The sequence below is a fragment of the Pseudophryne corroboree genome, chromosome 10 (genome assembly GCF_028390025.1).
Source record: "Pseudophryne corroboree isolate aPseCor3 chromosome 10, aPseCor3.hap2, whole genome shotgun sequence".
NCBI classification, from domain to species: Eukaryota; Metazoa; Chordata; class Amphibia; order Anura; family Myobatrachidae; genus Pseudophryne; species Pseudophryne corroboree.
In genome coordinates this window covers 353,342,743-353,359,247 of record NC_086453.1, presented here as the reverse complement: position 1 = coordinate 353,359,247, position 16,505 = coordinate 353,342,743, and the positions used below count along the sequence as shown (strand labels likewise).

The 16,505-nt window shown below is 39.1% G+C and overlaps 1 protein-coding gene across 1 annotated transcript in view; it reads right to left on the bottom strand.

Moving 5' to 3' along the window:
• The window catches only part of LOC134965635 (indolethylamine N-methyltransferase-like), a 78,374-nt gene that overhangs the window by 47,242 nt on the left and 14,627 nt on the right, over positions 1 to 16,505 (bottom strand). Inside the window, exon 2 of the mRNA XM_063941972.1 lies at positions 10,482 to 10,689. Within this exon, the coding sequence (XP_063798042.1) occupies positions 10,482 to 10,689 (208 nt within the window). The remainder of the gene's footprint in view (positions 1 to 10,481; positions 10,690 to 16,505) is intronic.

The window sequence follows — 16,505 nt, the reverse complement described above, 5'->3', positions numbered from 1 at the left end:
TTTATATTCAATAAAATACAGACCAGATATTGATACTTGAATTAAGAGTGATATGTCATAGGTATTATGTATTCTGGTTTTATGATTTACACAGCAATGACCTGTCCCCTACACAATGAGTTATACATAGCCTTTACACAACTGGTTAACTGTGTATATGTGTAACATATATATATATATATATATATATATATATTTATAAAGGTATTGTTCCATTAAGTATCAAGGACACAGCATAAGGATACCGTGTGTGGGATCAAATTGTTTAGGGACGCATAAGTAATAATTCGGTGGTTGCAAGGATATTGTCACATATTGCGGCAACAAGTTATTAGCAATACCGGATTCATGTATATTACTGTATGATAATGTGGTGGGTTTGACTGGTCTTGGGGAGGGAAATCAGATGTAAACAATGGTAATCACATCTCAGGACTTAGTCATTATCCACCGTTTGAGCCGAGCAATGATCCCCAGTGTACTGGATATGTCCCACCCCTGGACCAATAGCAGAAGACCCAGCCCCAGACATGTACCTTCTCCAATACACGTATATAAGTATTTTCCCTCACCCAGGAAGCTAAATTGTTGCTGATTCTAAATGGAGCTGACTGTCCACTGATCTAAGGGTGATGTATACTGGCTGTAACTGTTTCCCATGTAACTGTTACTTTGTACCACTTACTTAGGCTTATATATGTTATACTGAATGATATACTATACTTATGTTATTTTGTATGCATACCTTTTAATATCAAATACATATATATATATATATATATCTGAGTGTTAGACCTCAGTATACCATGTGTGTGACTACTTGCTTTCTCTTAAGGGACATAGTGCTGCGACATTTAGCCCACTATTATTGTACATGGTAATAAGACGCAACTTGCGTCCGCAATATATAATAACACTGGTATGTAAATCGTTATTTAAAATAATGGAGTTTCACAGTTCTCTGCGAGCAGCTTGCAGACTGGCAAGATCATCTTTAGACCCTGAAGACTTGTGTTTGACATCAAGAGCACATACTTGCTCTGTAAGGGCATTTATGTGTTGGTCACTACTTTTCAAATAGTTTTTTATTGTCACTACAACATTGGAAATGTATAGCGAAATTACATACAGTTCACTCATATCATAGTACACCAGTAAAAACAGCAATATTAAGAATTCAACATAATAATTACAGAGGAAGAAAGTATTCCTCAGCCTACTGGTTCAACATCCTAGACATCTAAAATGTTTCCCGGATAGTAAAAGAGAGAAAAACACATTACATGAATGGCTAATATCTCCCATCATCTTGTTTGCTTTAGACAGACTCCTTGCAGCGAATACATCAGCCAGCCTAGGCAGAGATTGGCCAAATGTCATCTCCACAGATTTAATCATGCTATCCAAAGCAACATGATCAGAGCATTTGGCATTACCATACCACACCGTGATTGCATAGGTCAGCAAGCTCGCAATCACACAGCGGTAAAAGTTAACAAGAATAGGTTACTGTAAGCCTGCTAGTCGAAGTTTCTGGAATGAAGAAAAGGCATTGCTGAACCCTTCCAACCACTGAAGTGATGTGTGAAGACCATGATAAATCACCCGTGAAATTAATTCCTAGGAATTTCACCCCACTAACCCTGTCTGCCTCCTCACCATTTAATAACAATGGGCGAATGTTGGATCTCTTGGACTTCCTAAAGTCTATCACCACCTCCTTTGTTTTTAAGCTACTTAGCAGCAAGTTATTATTTTCTCCCCACACTGACAGCCTTCTCATTTCCTCCCTATAACTGTCCTCATCTCCCCTAGTTATCAGACCCACCACTGTGGTATCATCTGCAAACTTTATTATGGAGTTGGATTCCAAATATGACTTGCAATTGGAAGTATATAAGGAACATAAAATTGGTTTAGGACACAACCCTGAGGAAAACCTATGTTTAATACCAATTCTGAGGATAGACCAGAATCCAATCTAACTGACTGTGGATGATCTGACAGAAAGTCCAATAGCCATTTACATATGGCTGCATATTTTCTAATATCTAAAAGTTTGCTGATTAGCACCGCTGGCACTACCATGTTAAAAACAGCTATAATCTACAAACAACAGTCTAACATAAGAGTCTCTGTTCTCAAGATGACAGAGAACCCTATAAGAGCTGCATCTTCAGTAGATCTGTTCTGCCTGTAGGCAAATTGTTTGGGATCAAAACCCACTGGAATTCCACTCTTTAAATGACTTTAAACAATTCTTTCAAAACACTTCATAATCAGGGAAGTGAGGGCAATTGGCCTAAAAATCCTTCAAACCAGTTACCACAGCAGACTTTGGTAGTGGGAAAATTATTGAAGTTAGAGTGGGCTGTGGCACTAATTCATTGACCTCTGATAACAGCTTTGTGGGCCTCCCAGAACATCAATGCGGACATATTTGGGGTGGCATTAATAACAAAATAATGGCAGAGTTCATTAACTAAGAGGGCTTAAGTGTGGGGCTTGAGGAGGACCCTATTATTGAGATGCCAATGTTGAGGACCACAGCTAGTTTTAGGGCCTACAATGTCAGCAGTCACTGGACCATGATCTGACCAGGTTCGGGGTAGAATAGAAACATCTAGGATGGTTTGGGCAATCTCAGCACTGAGAATATCATGTCTAGTCCAGTGTATACATCATGCATCAGGGAATAAAAAGTGTAATCCCTGGCTGTGGGATCCCTGACCTTCCATGTATCAGTTGCTTTGTGAGGAGTGCAATTAGATCTGCAGAGCCAGCTCCAGACACTCTTTGAAGGGATTTAGGAAGTGGTTTGGACCAGTCCAGATGGCAATCCACAATGGTATTAAAATTGCCGTCAAAATCACACTTCCTTTATGGTGTAAAAAAATGTGTTCATCTTAAGAGTGAAAGAAGAGCGATTGATTCTGGTTAGGGACATACACATTCACTAAAGTGTATGGGACATTATTAAGAAGACCCTCTAGGATTAAGAATCTCCCCTTTGGATCACAGATAATTTTCAAAAATGGGAAAAGTAAGATGATTAACAAATAAAATAGAAACACCTTTCTTCTTGCATATAGGATCACAGGCGTGGTAGACATTAAGGTAGCATTTAGATTTAAGATCGGGATGATGCACACCTAAAAAATGAGTTTCCTGCCAAAACACCATGTCACCCTTCATCTGTTTGAGTGAAAGAAACAATGTTGATCTTTTACAGGGTTATTGAGACCCTTAGTGTTCAAAGACACTATTTTAAGGACCATTTGGATAGATATGAAATAAGAGCAACCACAAAAGATTATAAGAACAAAGAGATCTGAAATAAGGAAATACAGTAGCAACATGTAATCAACCCAGGGCAAGGTAAAGAAATGGATCAGGAAAAAAGAAGGGAGGGGGTGAAACAGAGATAAACCCTGTCCAATGGTAAGCATAAAATGTCCAAAGACGGTCATACTCACCGTGTGGGGGAGGGTGGCTATATTACCCATATAGAGGTTTGAATTGTGTAAAGAGAAAGGGAGCTATAAAAAGATCCCGAGTGTGCTAAAATACATCTGATATAAAAATAAAGGCTAAGAGTACCTGACAAACTGGCAAAGGGGCTAACATGATAAGGACATACAGTTATAGTAATGCACATAAACAAGTAAATCCTATGTATCAAATAGTTAAAGTAAAGGCATATGTGAAAAAGAGCAGAATCTTGATATAATATATGAAAGCCACAAAAAAAGACAGAATAACTTGCAAATCAGACACGTACTAACTTAATGTATAGATTGGAAGTCCCAAACAGCCACGGCCCCTCTCCAACTATGTATGTAAATGATCTTCGATGTGGCCCTGAGGGAAACATGATTTAAGCAAGCACATATATTAAGCTATTGAATATAAGGGGACTACTCATCAAATTACATGGAGCAATACTGGTAAACTAAGAGAATAGGGATCTAAATCAAATCTAAGCATAAGTATCAAAGAGATTTCCGTACAAAAAGAAAATCAAAGAGCATCATGCACGAAGAAGTCAGGTAACAAATGTAGACTTGGGGCCAGACTTCACTGTGTGCCATGCCTCCCTTGGGGGCCTCTGCGGCAAATAAGTAGAATCTTGAAGAGTGATTTTAGGAGGTTCAGAGATTGAAGGATCCGCAAAGCTTCATCTGGCGTCTTGGAATTTACGATTTTACCATTCAATCTAACTTGTACAGTGAACGGAAACCCCATCTGTATTTGAACTAATGATCTCTAAGAATGTTAGTGACATCTCGCATCTCCCTTCTTCTTTCTAGAGTGATGAGAGAAAGGTCTTGCAAAATCAAGAGGGTCGCCCCTTCAAATACAGTTTGCTGAGACTTGTGAGCTTGTGCATAGTTTTGAGCCTTAACCTGAAAATAATGAAGTCTGAAAATGACGTTCCTCGGTTGGGTTGTATCTTGTGACTGAGGACGGAAAGCACGATGAGCCCTATCCTAGATCAACATACAGATGGGTCCACGGTTATCTTGACAAGTTTGCTGCGCCTAGGCACAACATGGTTTATTAACATAAACCCTTCATCTATTGTTCTCAGCTGCAATATAATACAGAGAACTACAGCAGGGGTTTAAGTCATTACAGCAGGGGATTAAGTCCGACTGCCCAGTCTCAGTTAATCCTATAAAACATCAAGATAAACGTGAACCCATCTGTATCATCCGGAAAAGAGGGGGATTAGACATGAAAGAGGTGGAGAAGGTAGTCTTCAAGGGTAAGGCTGCAGTTGTCTGTGCAATCAGTAGCTTACTTGGGACACATCAGCTATAGACCAGTATAAAGTTACAGTGCCCCAGGAGCAAGCTGACCTGCAGGGTAGGCATCTGCGGTCAGCAGGGACTGAACCGCTGATCAACCCCCTACTTCTGGTCCCGGGTGATGGCATGTTATGCCATGGGAGTTCTCAGCTGCACACCAGCGGTCTGATGGAAGATGGCTGCGAGAAATGGCAGCGGGAGACACCTGCGATGAAGACAGCGGGAGACATTTCTGAGGGCAGCCATGGGAGCAGAGCGCTGGAAGAGCAGAGTCCTGGGAAGTGACCTTGTGTGAGGGCCACCAGTCACCTCCAGTAGTCCAGGACCCAGTTTCAAGAGGGCAAGAGGGCCACAAACTGCAGGCATGTAAGGTTCATCCCCCAGCTCCGCAAACCTCAGCACTGGTAAGCCCAGTTGGTATGGGGCAAATTGGTCAGGGTTGGGGAGGTTAGAAGTCCGCTGGTAGACAGATAAAATTGTTTTTCAAGATGGTCTGTAGGAGCTCCAGAATGTAACATCTACATAGCATGCTAGACAAGCCATGCCCCCTTTTTCCAGTTTTAATAAAAGTATCCTCCCTAGCTATTATATTTACATATTCACATCACTAGTTTAATCCTAATTTATTGTTCATCCAACATATTTGCTAACATCAAAAGATCAATTACTCTCAATTATTTTACTCAGTACTTTCATATATATATATATATATATATATATATATATATATATATATATATAAAACTTTCCATACATATTTTCAGTATTAACATTAATATTCATATAATTAAACTATATACATACAGCACCTCGGAAACTACTAAACACAATGTCCATTAATATAATTACAAACTAGAACTGTTTTTTATAGGCTATTTAACTCAACAGTGTCATTCAGACCTTGAGGTGTCAGTGCTCTCAGCCTAAATATCCAATGCACTTCTCTCTTATATTACATTAAAGTGACCATCTTCTCTGTTGGTTTTCCTTATTTGTTCTATACCTTTCATTTTTATGCTATTTTACCCTTTGGGCAATTGCTAACATGTCATGAAAGGCAATAGCTCTTTACATTATTAACAATATTCTGTTTGTGTTCCATGAACCTGGTATGTAGTTTTCTTGTGGTGCAGCCAATATATTGTGCAACACATCCAAACTCTAATAAATAGATTACGAATGTGGAGCTAGAATTAATAAAAACTTTTATTGCAAAAGTTTCTTTAGTTACAAATGAGACAAATTCTGTTGTTTTTCGTTCACTACAGTATGTAGACACATACCACACCTATCTTTCCCACATATCTGAAATCCTTTAGGTTTTGAAGGTTGCCACACTTTTTATAATCCTTTTAAGTTTCCTGGTTCTTATAATAACTGGGTGCTGGTTTTAAATTTAAATTGTCTGATTTACGGAAAATAGCTTTTGAGTTACAAATATTTGCTGTTTCCATTATGTCATCCATTTTTAATAAGAGACTGTTTTTTTCTGATAAATCTCTTTATTTTTTTAGCATGACAGTTACATTTAGTTACAAAACTAATTGATCTATCCCTATCCTCCAACCTAATATTGACATGTGATCTACCCTCTCTATGTTGTTTTAATAAGTGAGATCTATCAATATCTCTAACTTGATATGCCTCTTCTATTACTCTTAATGGATATCCCTGCTCAACAAAAGCTTGAGACAATTTCTCTGCCTGTAGATCAAATTGTTCCCTAAATGAATGGTTTAATTTCTTTCTGATAAACTGGCCCTTGGGGATTTTATCCCTCCATTTTTGTAAATGACTACTTCAATAGTTAAGAAACCTATTTTGGTTCATATAGGTATGTGTGGTCAAGAAATTTTCTTTGATCTCAAGAGCAATACCCAAATAGGTAATATTTTCCTTATGATAGGTATAAGTACATTTTAATCCAAAATCATAAGAATTTAAACCTGTGAGAAATGATACAAGTGATTTCTGTCCTATCCCCAAATAAGGAATAAATCATCACTATATCTGCACTATAGGACCAGGTTTGCCCCCAGTCTGCCGCCCCACACATGTTGCTCCTCGAAGAGACCCATGTATAGGTTGGCAAAACTTGGGGCACACCTGGTCCCCATTGCAGTTCCCCTTAATTGCAAATAATATTGATTATCAAAAACAAAATAATTATGATGCAGTATAAATACGATTGCATCTAGAAAAAAACTTTGTGACTCCAAATTTAAAGATGAATCATTTTTTTAAGTAGTGATCTATTGCTTTTAATCCCATATCTCGTGGGATGTTGGAGTACAATGACACCACATCATGTGAGCAAGATATATTCCTATTTCCACTGTATAGTGCCAATTATATTAAAAAATGGGTTGTGTCCTTGTCATACTGTATAATCTAAGACTCATAACATGTCATTGTAAGGAAGCATCCACATAATGGGATAAATTATTAGTCAAGGACCCCACACCCGAAATAATAGGTCTGCCGGGAGTGGAAGTGGGGGACTTGTGTATTTTTGGAAAAAAAATAAAAAGTGGGCACCACTGAGTGAATAGTGAAAAGAAATGTATACGTTTCTTTGGATATTGCTCCCAAGATCACTCTCTTGTAAGTAATCATTTTAGTTTACATTGGAAAACGTCTGTGGGATTTCCTGTTAGTTTTTTATATAACCCAGAATCATTTAACTGTCTATATGATTACTGGAGGTAGTTGACTCTACCAAGTACAACCCCCTCAGCCTTTATTGGCAGACTTTATTTTTACGCAGATTTTTAAGGGCCACGAGTGGGGTTATCACTTCATGAACTAAGTTTTTACCACCCTTTTGCACATTTGTCTGAAGTCTTTTAATGTAGCTTTGTAGAAACTTTCTATGTAGTGGTCCCTACATTGTGGGGAATAGAAGTCTGATTTTCTTATAAATTTCCTCTTTGGATTGATATCCTCAGTATCCATTGATTCTATAATAGACAGAGCTACATTGTCTGTATCATCACGAATTAATGGTATTTCACTTGTGCCCTTTTTTGTCAATGTTTTTAGGGCAAAATAATGTTTTCTGCTCAATGATCTAATATACTTATTGAGATCATCAAAAAGGTTAAAAATATTGGGTTTAGATACTGGTGCAAAATGTAAGCCCTTCGATAACAGTTTCAATTCATCCTTACTGAGTTCTTTGAAGGACAAATTGAAAATGCTCTTATCATCCATCTTGGACATTTTTTTTTCCCATGTTTACTTCCCCCTCTAGATCCCATACCTCTTGTTCTCTTCCTCTTTATTGGCCCTATATTTCTTAATTGTCTCTGATGTCCTAAAAAATTATTATGATTAGGGGATGTATCATCACCATCTCTTGGGTTCATCCACCTTTTGCCAAATGTTCTCTGATTCAATACGCAATTGGATCAAACAGAGACTGTATGGCAATAGGTGGATGAGTCTTCCCTATAATTCTCAAAAACTTCAAACCTGTTTCTATGTTCAAAACCCTTTGGATGATCAATGGTCCTCCATCATGCACCCTAAATTACCCGTAAGAATTATATCCTGCTAAAGAGGTATTAATTCCTGAAAGCATATAACATTGCTGTACACTACATTTTAACTATATAACTCTCATATAGTGGTGGATAAGAATCAATCAAAATTATTTGACAAATGGAGCATTAACCATTGTGCCCGGGATGCAGTTATGTGACCGGCCGTTGGGAGATCAACAGCCTGACAGTCAGCATGCCGACTAACAGGGACTATTACCAATTGTGGGTATCCATAACACCCACAGAGTGGGAATAGAACCTGTGGCAAGCCCATCGAGCCGCAGAGCCCAATGAGTGGTGAGCGCAGTGAGTAATCTAAAGCTTGGAATCCCAATGTTGGAATAGTGACCAGCAGGATCCTAAATGCCAGTCATCCGTTCCTAACCATTGTGCTCATACCTGTAGCCGCAACCTACTAATAATGTGTGCTTGCTAAATAGCTTCCATGTGCATATTCTTTGCAAACAGCTTCATGCTATAATTGCTTATAAACCATAGCATAAAAAAACAGTTTACTTGGAGCCAAGAAGATCATTTGCTTTGCTGTGTGGATACTAGTAATGATACTATATCGTTAATTGTTACAAACAACATTTGCTTTTGCAATGTACTACTAACAGCAATTTCTTCAGTGCTCCTTTTGCTTGAAATTCAGAGTTATCAACAACAAAGGGTTGGAATTTGGCTATAAGCAATAAAATATCTGTACAGGAGGAGTTACCTGTGCCAAGGTGCCATATTTAAATTATTACAGACCGTCAGAAAAAAAGGAACTTATGTCTCTTGTGACACTCCCTAGCGGATTTACTGTATATAGGGTTTCTGCTATATCCTAAGTATATAAAGCAGGGGTATATTGCTAAATTCAACAAAAAATTGTGGCAGGATAGGATAATCTAAGCGACCAATGGTGTCAATAATGACTAGAGAGACTGTACTTGATAGTTTATGATATAATGATTTATAAAAAGCAGATCACTAACACAATATATTCACAGAGTAAGAGTAAAAAAGATCTTAGTGTAAAAAGAATTGTGAGACTAATAAGTTAAAACAAAAATATTGTGTAAATCCATAAAGTTATAATAGAGTTTTAAAAGGTTGAATATATGCTTATTTTTCAGAGAGACGTAAAACTTGAGGGTGTCCAACGCATTTCGTCCTGAGGACTTCATCATATGTGTGCTTGAGATGCAACACTAACAATATAATGCTTTAGCTTAGCTACAAACAATATAATTTTGTCATAAATGCCAGCTGAATGCTTTTAAATAGACAACTGGTGACCAAGACTAGGCAATTGTATTAATAAATGTATTACGCCACCAATTACTTATATATATATATATATATATATACTGTGTGTGTATATATATATATATATATATATATTATACAAGAGGATTTAGCCATACTGTAGATATAATTCCATGTTTGATATAGTAACAATAAATACCTTGTGTATCTAAATTCCTGAATTATAGTGTCAGATGACATTGTACTATTTGAATACAGTATAAGCTATATCTTAATATTCGGATTAATCATTGGAGGAAAATAAAACCAAAAATATTTTTTGAGATACATGTATATATGCATATATTTTTATGTATTGTATTTTATCATGTGTAATTGTTATGACACCGGCCTTGTGTGATAGATGGTTATTACTAAATATATTTTAATGATAATCTTTGTAATATTATTATTTTCCTTATAATAACAATGCTTCCATTTTATATGTTGTTCCTAGTGTGTACTCACACTGGGTTTCATTTTAATAGAGAGAAGTTTTTTTTCTTAGCACTCACTAATATCTTAGTGTTTCACTGGTGTGCTGCCCTGGGAGTGTCTGGCTCTCGCCTTCTGGTTGGGGAGCTAATATTTTTGGACCAAAAATTATACCAAGAACCTCATATTTGCTCTATGATAGATTGCAGTGTTTACTCTAATTTATTGGACTAGCAATTCTTGGTACTGTGGGGTGTGCATGGGCACTATATGCTCTTTCTTTGTGGAACTACAAGTCTCAGCATGGTAGCACTTCCTGATATAGTTGTAAACAGGGTGTGCAGTCTAGGATTCCCCTCCACCATATAGAGAGAAGTTTTGGAAGATACGTTACCTGTTTCCTTCTGTGCCTTTAACAGATGGAAATATGTGAGACCAATCGAACGCTCCTGTACGTTTGTCAATCCATTTGCTCAGCTCCATAATACATTGCTCAGAGCACTTCAGCACAAGGATCTCTTTGAAAAATCTACTGGCTGTATAGAGAGCAGGAACTAAGGATCCATGACTGATGTCAATCATAAGATCTCCCTTAATGTGACCTGCAGGGAAAGATACTAGTGATTACAGAGTGTAGTATTTTATGTAGCATCTATTCTAAGCACCATTCTGCCATGTTACAGGTGGGCAACTGCCTCACTACACACCTGTTACCCAGTGGTGGGATTCAAATAAATTAACAACAGGTTCTATGTCCTAATGACCATTTTAAGAATGCCAAAAGATATTCCAAAAGGTAGTTTAATAATTTTGTTGCCATCGCCGGTATGAGCTGGTGGGCGGGTGTGCGGGCGGCAGCTCAGGCTATGACAGAGGGCTCTGGCGGTGCTTATTAGCAAATGTTTCGCAGAACCATACCTAACATAAGGTATCGGTTCTGCAGTACTAGTGCAAACCGGCTGAATCCCACTACTGCTGTTACCCCTTCAGTGTATTGGAAAGTGGAATCCCGCACCAGAACTGTTAATGATTGATGGTAATATTAGAAATTATGTGTTTCATTTGTTGTGTATATATGATCCACATATACTATAAAACATTGGTGCTATTCAAGATAAGTACGAGAAAACTATTGGCAGGGATCAGTTTAGCAGGGTGCACTCTATCCCATTCACAATAATATTGTATATGTCTTTTATAAAAGGTTTTCTTTAATTTAATACATATTTTGAACATTAACTACCAATACCCACGTGGAACATATATCCTTTATTAATTATCCCACATGTGGTATTATTATGACCTGAATATAAGGTCATACAAAAGCGAAATATTAAAAACAATTAAAGAATAGAAAAACTTGATGAAGAAAATGAAGACAAATATTTCTATGTGCAAAATAATAAAAGTTAAAACCAAATTGTGTGCCGTCTCTTATTCTCATATATCACTGTAACAATCTTTTAATGAGTTCCAATGTTCTTATGCTCTGACTTATGGTGGTCATTCCGAGTTAACCGCAGCCAGCAACTTTTTGCTGCAGCTGCGATCAATAGTCCACGCCTATGGGGGAGTGTATTTTATCTTAGCAGGGCTGTGATCGCTTGTGCAGCCCTGCTAAGCTAAAAAAATTTTGAGCAAAACTAGACTAGGGCTGGACATACTTACCCTGTGCGATTGAACCAGCGATGATGGGACCGGCTTTGACGTCACACCTAAGCCCTCCGTTGTCCTGGACATGCCTGCGTTTTACTCACCACTTCCCGAAAACGGCTCCAAATGGTCCGGATCCGCCCATCTAAACTTTTTCCTGTCAATCTTCTTAGCGGTCCTTTCCTGTCACCAGGCAACGCGGCGCACTGCTCCCGCCGCACATGCGCATTCCGCACCCGTTCGCAAAGTAGCAAAAAACCACTGCGTGCGAACGGGTAGGAATGACCCCCTATGTGCAGTATAATTTTAATATCTTTCAAAATGTACCAGTACTGTGCTCTCTTGCCTTATTCCCTTTATACTGCTGTTTAAATATGGTGCTAATAAACATGCACATATATAAATGATAGTAGTTATATATGCTGGAATTGTTATTCCTCTGAGATTCTCAGTATAGTGAATGCACAAGTAACCTTTTCTGTTAATGCAGTTACTATTTGTTGAACACTGTGAACCAAAGTATTAAACCTGTTACAAATGTATCATCTGCACCAACGGCACTGTTCTGCTGTCTAAATAAACACTGACACAGAGCAGCTTAATGTGATTCATCCAATTCTATAGTAACGTTGTATAGGTTTTTATTCCAAAGCCCACTTTTATATAAATCTGATCAACAGTGGGCTTTGGAATATAAACCTATACAAAGTTACTATAGAATTGGATGAATCACATTAAGCTGCTCTGTGTCAGTGTTTATTTAGACAGCAGAACAGTGCCGTTGGTGCAGATGATACATTTGTAACAGGTTTAATACTTTGGTTCACAGCAGGGATGTGCAGTCAGGGGAGGCGGTGCCTCCCCATCATTCATGATTAAAATAATACAAAGAAGATACATAAGACACATATTCTGAGTCATATGTATCCTCTTTATATTATTCTAATCATTTTAGTCCATTTAATTAGTTTGGGAGGCACTGATAGCAAGTGCCTCCCGTAGACAGTGGGAACTGGGACAAAGCGGGGGGCAGGACCAAGCGCTGGGCTGTAAAAGCCCATTAGAAAAAGAGGGGAAAGCGGCACTTATACAAGTGCCTCACTGGCAGGGAAAGCACGCCCCTGCCAGCAAGGCACATATGATTGGACAGTGGATCCAGTGCTGACCCAGAGTGCATGCGGCGGCAGTGGCCAGCACTCTTCCCTTTTGTTCCTCCTCCTCCGCCATCGCAGCCAGCAGCAGCAGCGCCTACACTTTGACCTGCACAGGGCATATCTAAGGTGAGAGAGAGGGTCAGATGGATATATATATGTCTCCCCAGCCAAAGACCTCACCACACGTCACTGGTTCACAGTGTTCAACAAATAGTAACTGTATTAACAGAAAAGGTTACTTGTGCATTCACTGTACTGAGAATCTCAGATGACTAACAATTCCAGCATATATAACTACTATCATTTATGTATATGCATGTCTATGAGCACCATATTTAAACAGCATTATAAAGGAGAATAAGGCAAGAGAGCACAGTACTGGTACATTTTGAAAGATATTTAAGTTACACTTAAGTCAGAGCATAAGAACATTGGAACTCATTAAAAGAGTGTTACAGTAATATATGAGAATAAGAGACGGCACACAATTTGGTTTTAACTTTTATTATTTTGCACATAGACAAAAATATTTGTCTTAATTTTCTTCATCATGTTTTTCTATTCTTTAATTGTTTTTAATATTTCGCTTTTGTATGACCTTATATTCAGGTCATAATAATACCACATGTGGGATAATTAATAAAGGATATATGTTCCACACGGGTAATGGTATTTAATGTTCAAAATATGTATTAAATTAAATAAAACCTTCTATAAAAGACATATACAGGTTGAGTATCCCATATCCAGATATTCCGAAATACGGAATTTTTTGAGTGAGAGTGAGATAGTGAAACCTTTGTTTTCTGATGGCTCAATGTACACAATCTTTATTTAATACACAAAGTTGTTAAAAATATAGCATTAAATGACCTTCAGACTGTGTGTATAAGGTGTATATGAAACATACATGAATTGTGTGAATGTAGACACACTTTGTTTAATGCACAAAGTTATAAAATAAGATTTTACTTAGCGGTAAATCTATTTCTCGTAGTCCGTAGAGGATGCTGGGGACTCCGTAAGGACCATGGGGAATAGACGGGCTCCGCAGGAGATAGGGCACCTTGAGAAAGACTTTGGATTCTGGGTGTGCACTGGCTCCTCCCTCTATGCCCCTCCTCCAGACCTCAGTTAGGGAAACTGTGCCCAGAGGAGACGGACAGTACGAGGAAAGGATTTTAGTTAATCTAAGGGCAAGATTTATACCAGCCACACCAATCACACCGTACAACCTGTGATAACTATCCAGTTAACAGCATGAACAACAACATAGCCTAGGTTCATACCGATGAAGCTATAACATAACCCTTATGTAAGCAATAACTATATACAAGTCTTGCAGAAGAAGTCCGCACTTGGGACGGGCGCCCAGCATCCTCTACGGACTACGAGAAATAGATTTACCAGTAAGTAAAATCTTATTTTCTCTAACGTCCTAGAGGATGCTGGGGACTCCGTAAGGACCATGGGGATTATTCCAAAGCTCCCAAATGGGCGGGAGAGTGCGGATGACTCTACAGCACCGACTGAGCAAATAGGAGGTCCTCCTCAGCCAGGGTATCAAACTTATAGAACTTTGCAAAGGTGTTTGACCCCTGATAATGCTGACTTTGATTACCTTATAACCTTCACTATATGGGTAAGAGACTTAATACGCAATTGGCGTATGGGGTACCGTAAGGGTACGCACTTAGCGTAGCAAACGCTCGGCCGTGATCGAGACGCACATGCGGCACGCTCGCTCACAGCTTACGCTGGGTGTCGAGCACGCTATAGGCGAGCGACTACCGTAATGCTACGCTACCAGCGTAGCGGACGCTCGAGACCACGAGGAGATCACGAGCGGCGCAGACGCTCACAAGATGACAATCAGTAAACCTTGAATGTAACACACAGAAAGGATACTCTTATACTGTAAACCTTGTACTGAAAGACTGTAGCGATATAACGCTGCTTAACCTTGTTAATACTAAAGCTGTTTGAGCGATCGAGATGTCCTATTACCCTCTGCAATGTAATGAACACACGATACCGTGCTAAGGTTCCAACACCTTTACTAACAAGCTTTTAGTTATATTGAAAAGGGATAACAGTTACAAGTCATACACTACAAGCTAACATATAATTCTAACAGAATATCTAGACAAAAATATACAATAACGTTACAATCTTATACTAAACAGAGAGAGAGAGAGAATGTGGCCAATACAAACAAAGAGCGAGATGATTACAGAGAATTACTTACACACACTGGGAATGATCGCTGCGCAGCCTGGTACCAGCTCCGAGTTAGTCAATATGAAAACCATTTGTGGAGAGTGAGGGAGCTGCCCAGGCTGGCTGATCTTATATACACTGAGTACAGTATACTACAAAGGGACCTATAATCTCATTGTTCATTGGACACAGGAATGTCTCCTCGCATCATAACAAAAGGTCATAGGTTAGTTTGAACAGGTGGGCTGTGACTATATCAAACTGCTCAGGTGGGAGGGAATCTGAAGATTCCCGCCGCATGGGTAATGAATCGCAAATATATGAAATGTCCAGAATCTACTAATGGCCATAACTATACGCAGGAGCGATTAATCTTTACCTAACCAACACCGGATTGTTGCTATTAAAATGTTCTTTAGTTAGGTACCAGACACAGCTGTTCAAACCCTGTCTGACCCTTCGTACCATACAAAGAGGAATTCCTCTGTCCAGCGACCATTTACATTAAACAAACTTACAGTCATTATTAAGGGGAACATTATCTATAAAACATACTATTTGGTGTTATTATTTAACGATTGAGTCGCCCGCTAGACGCACACAAACTCTACCGTAAATGCACATACCACGCGCTCGAGCGCATGGCCGAGGCGCCATCACGCGGCTGCGAGTATCCGCACGCACGGGAGAGAATGTGCACGTGCAGCAGGCACGCGCATGAGGTGAATATATGGCAACGTGCAGCGTGATATTTTTCTGACTTTGACACCCCGACCAAGTAGCTGCTCAGCACAACTGTAATGCCGAGACTCCTCAGGCAGCCGCCCAAGAAGAGCCCACCTTCCTAGTGGAATGGGCCTTAACCGATTTAGGCAATGGCAATCCAGCCGTAGAATACGCCTGCTGAATCGTATTACAGATCCAGCGAGCAATTGTCTGCTTTGAAGCAGGAGCGCCAACCTTGTTGGCCGCATACAGAACAAACAGAGCTTCAGTCTTCCTGATCCTAGCTGTTCTGGAGATATAAATCTTCAAAGCCCTGACCACATCCAGGGACTCGGAATCCCCCAAGTCCCGTGTAGCCACAGGCACGACAATAGGTTGGTTTATATGAAAAGATGAGACCACCTTTGGCAGAAATTGAGGACGAGTCCTCAATTCTGCCCTATCCACATGAAAAACCAGGTAGGGGCTTTTATATGACAAAGCCGCCAATTCCGAAACACGCCTTGCAGAAGCCAAGGCCAATAACATAACCACTTTCCAAGTGAGATATTTCAATTCCACCGTCTTGAGTGGTTCAAACCAAGGTGACTTGAGGAAACTTAATATCATGTTAAGATCCCAAGGCGCCACCGGAGGTACAAAGGGAGGCTGGATATGTAGTACCC